We start from the raw sequence: 1,192 nt of genomic DNA, 5'->3' as shown, positions 1-1,192 counted from the left end.
CGCACGCAGGGCTCCCCGCCCGGGTCGGACGCGTGAGGCCTCCCTCCTCCTCTCTCGACACCACCTCTCTCGCACACCACCTCTCTCGCACACCACCTCTCTCGCACACCACCTCTCTCGTACACCACCTCTCTCGCCCACCACCTCTCGCCGCCCGCCGCCCCTCGCAGGTCGAGGAGACCGAGGTGACGCAGGACGAGGCGCTCGCGGCCGCCGACATCGTCATCGCGGGGGTCCCGCATCCAAAGTTCAAGATCGAGGCGAGCAAGGTGAAGCCGGGCGCGATCGCGGTCAACTTTTCGCAGTTCTCCAACTTTGGCGAGGGCATCGAGGAGCACACCACCTTCGTGCCCGCCATCGGGAAGGTGACGATTGCGATGCTCGAGCGGAACCTCCATCGTCTGCACATGGCCTCTGAGGCGGCCTAGACGATCCTTCTAGCCTGCATGTGCATGCAACGGCCGCAGGCCAGCCGACGGGCGATCTCTTACCGCGGGTCCCCACCCCCTTCCCGCATCTCCGCCCCTCGACTGTCTGTGGTCTCCCAAAGCCAAGAGAAATGTACGGAGTGCGGACGGTGCGCAGCCAGCGGCCAGCGCTCTTAGTCTCCAGAGCGTTGGATAGGAACTTAATCTTATTCCCCCAAAAAACTGTTCAGTTTTCAAAGAGGCAAAACTGAAAACACAACTAGGGGGTGCGCCAGCTGGGGTGCTAGGCCGGTCGGACCCGATTTTATTAAATTTTCAAGTTTAAGCGCAGACCTCAAGACTTGAACGCAAGCATGTTCAGGCCATCTAGAGTGCCGAACAACATCGCACCGGTTCGATTCGCGCATCACGGCCGCGCAAACTGGCTGCACTGCGGCGCGAGGCTCAGCGGGGCGTCCGGACCACTGACTCGGGCGATGTGGTGGTCGAGCGCAGCCTTCTTGAGCTGGAGAGCCGCCGCAGTATGCGCGGTGGATGGGACGTCGGCCAAACCGCGACGCGCAAGCTGCAGGGAGGAGCTACAGCGGCTCCGCTCCTCATGCTGGTTCGCCAAACCGAGACGTTGAGGTCCTCGTACACTCATGTCGCGCCTCGAGTAAGAGCCATCACGCTGCCCAGCGCTGGACCGTCGTAAGGTCCGGCCTTAGGCCAGCTCGCAGCACTGTATGAACTCACGCTGGCGAGCACCATCCCAGGATGAGGCC

The 1,192-nt window shown here is 62.6% G+C and overlaps 1 protein-coding gene across 1 annotated transcript; it reads left to right on the top strand.

Moving 5' to 3' along the window:
- Positions 1-170: 170 nt before the first annotated feature.
- EMIHUDRAFT_259480 (hypothetical protein) lies at positions 171-428 on the top strand (the record flags this gene model as incomplete). Its single annotated transcript, XM_005757143.1, has 1 exon — positions 171-428. A coding segment is annotated over one exon (258 nt), but the record flags the coding sequence as incomplete, so codon positions are not given.
- Positions 429-1,192: the final 764 nt, after the last annotated feature.

This window comes from Emiliania huxleyi, assembly GCF_000372725.1.
Source record: "Emiliania huxleyi CCMP1516 unplaced genomic scaffold EMIHUscaffold_9257, whole genome shotgun sequence".
Taxonomy (NCBI): Eukaryota; Haptophyta; order Isochrysidales; family Noelaerhabdaceae; genus Emiliania; species Emiliania huxleyi.
Note: the sequence above shows the minus strand (reverse complement) of the source record. Positions and strands in the feature narration are given on the sequence as shown.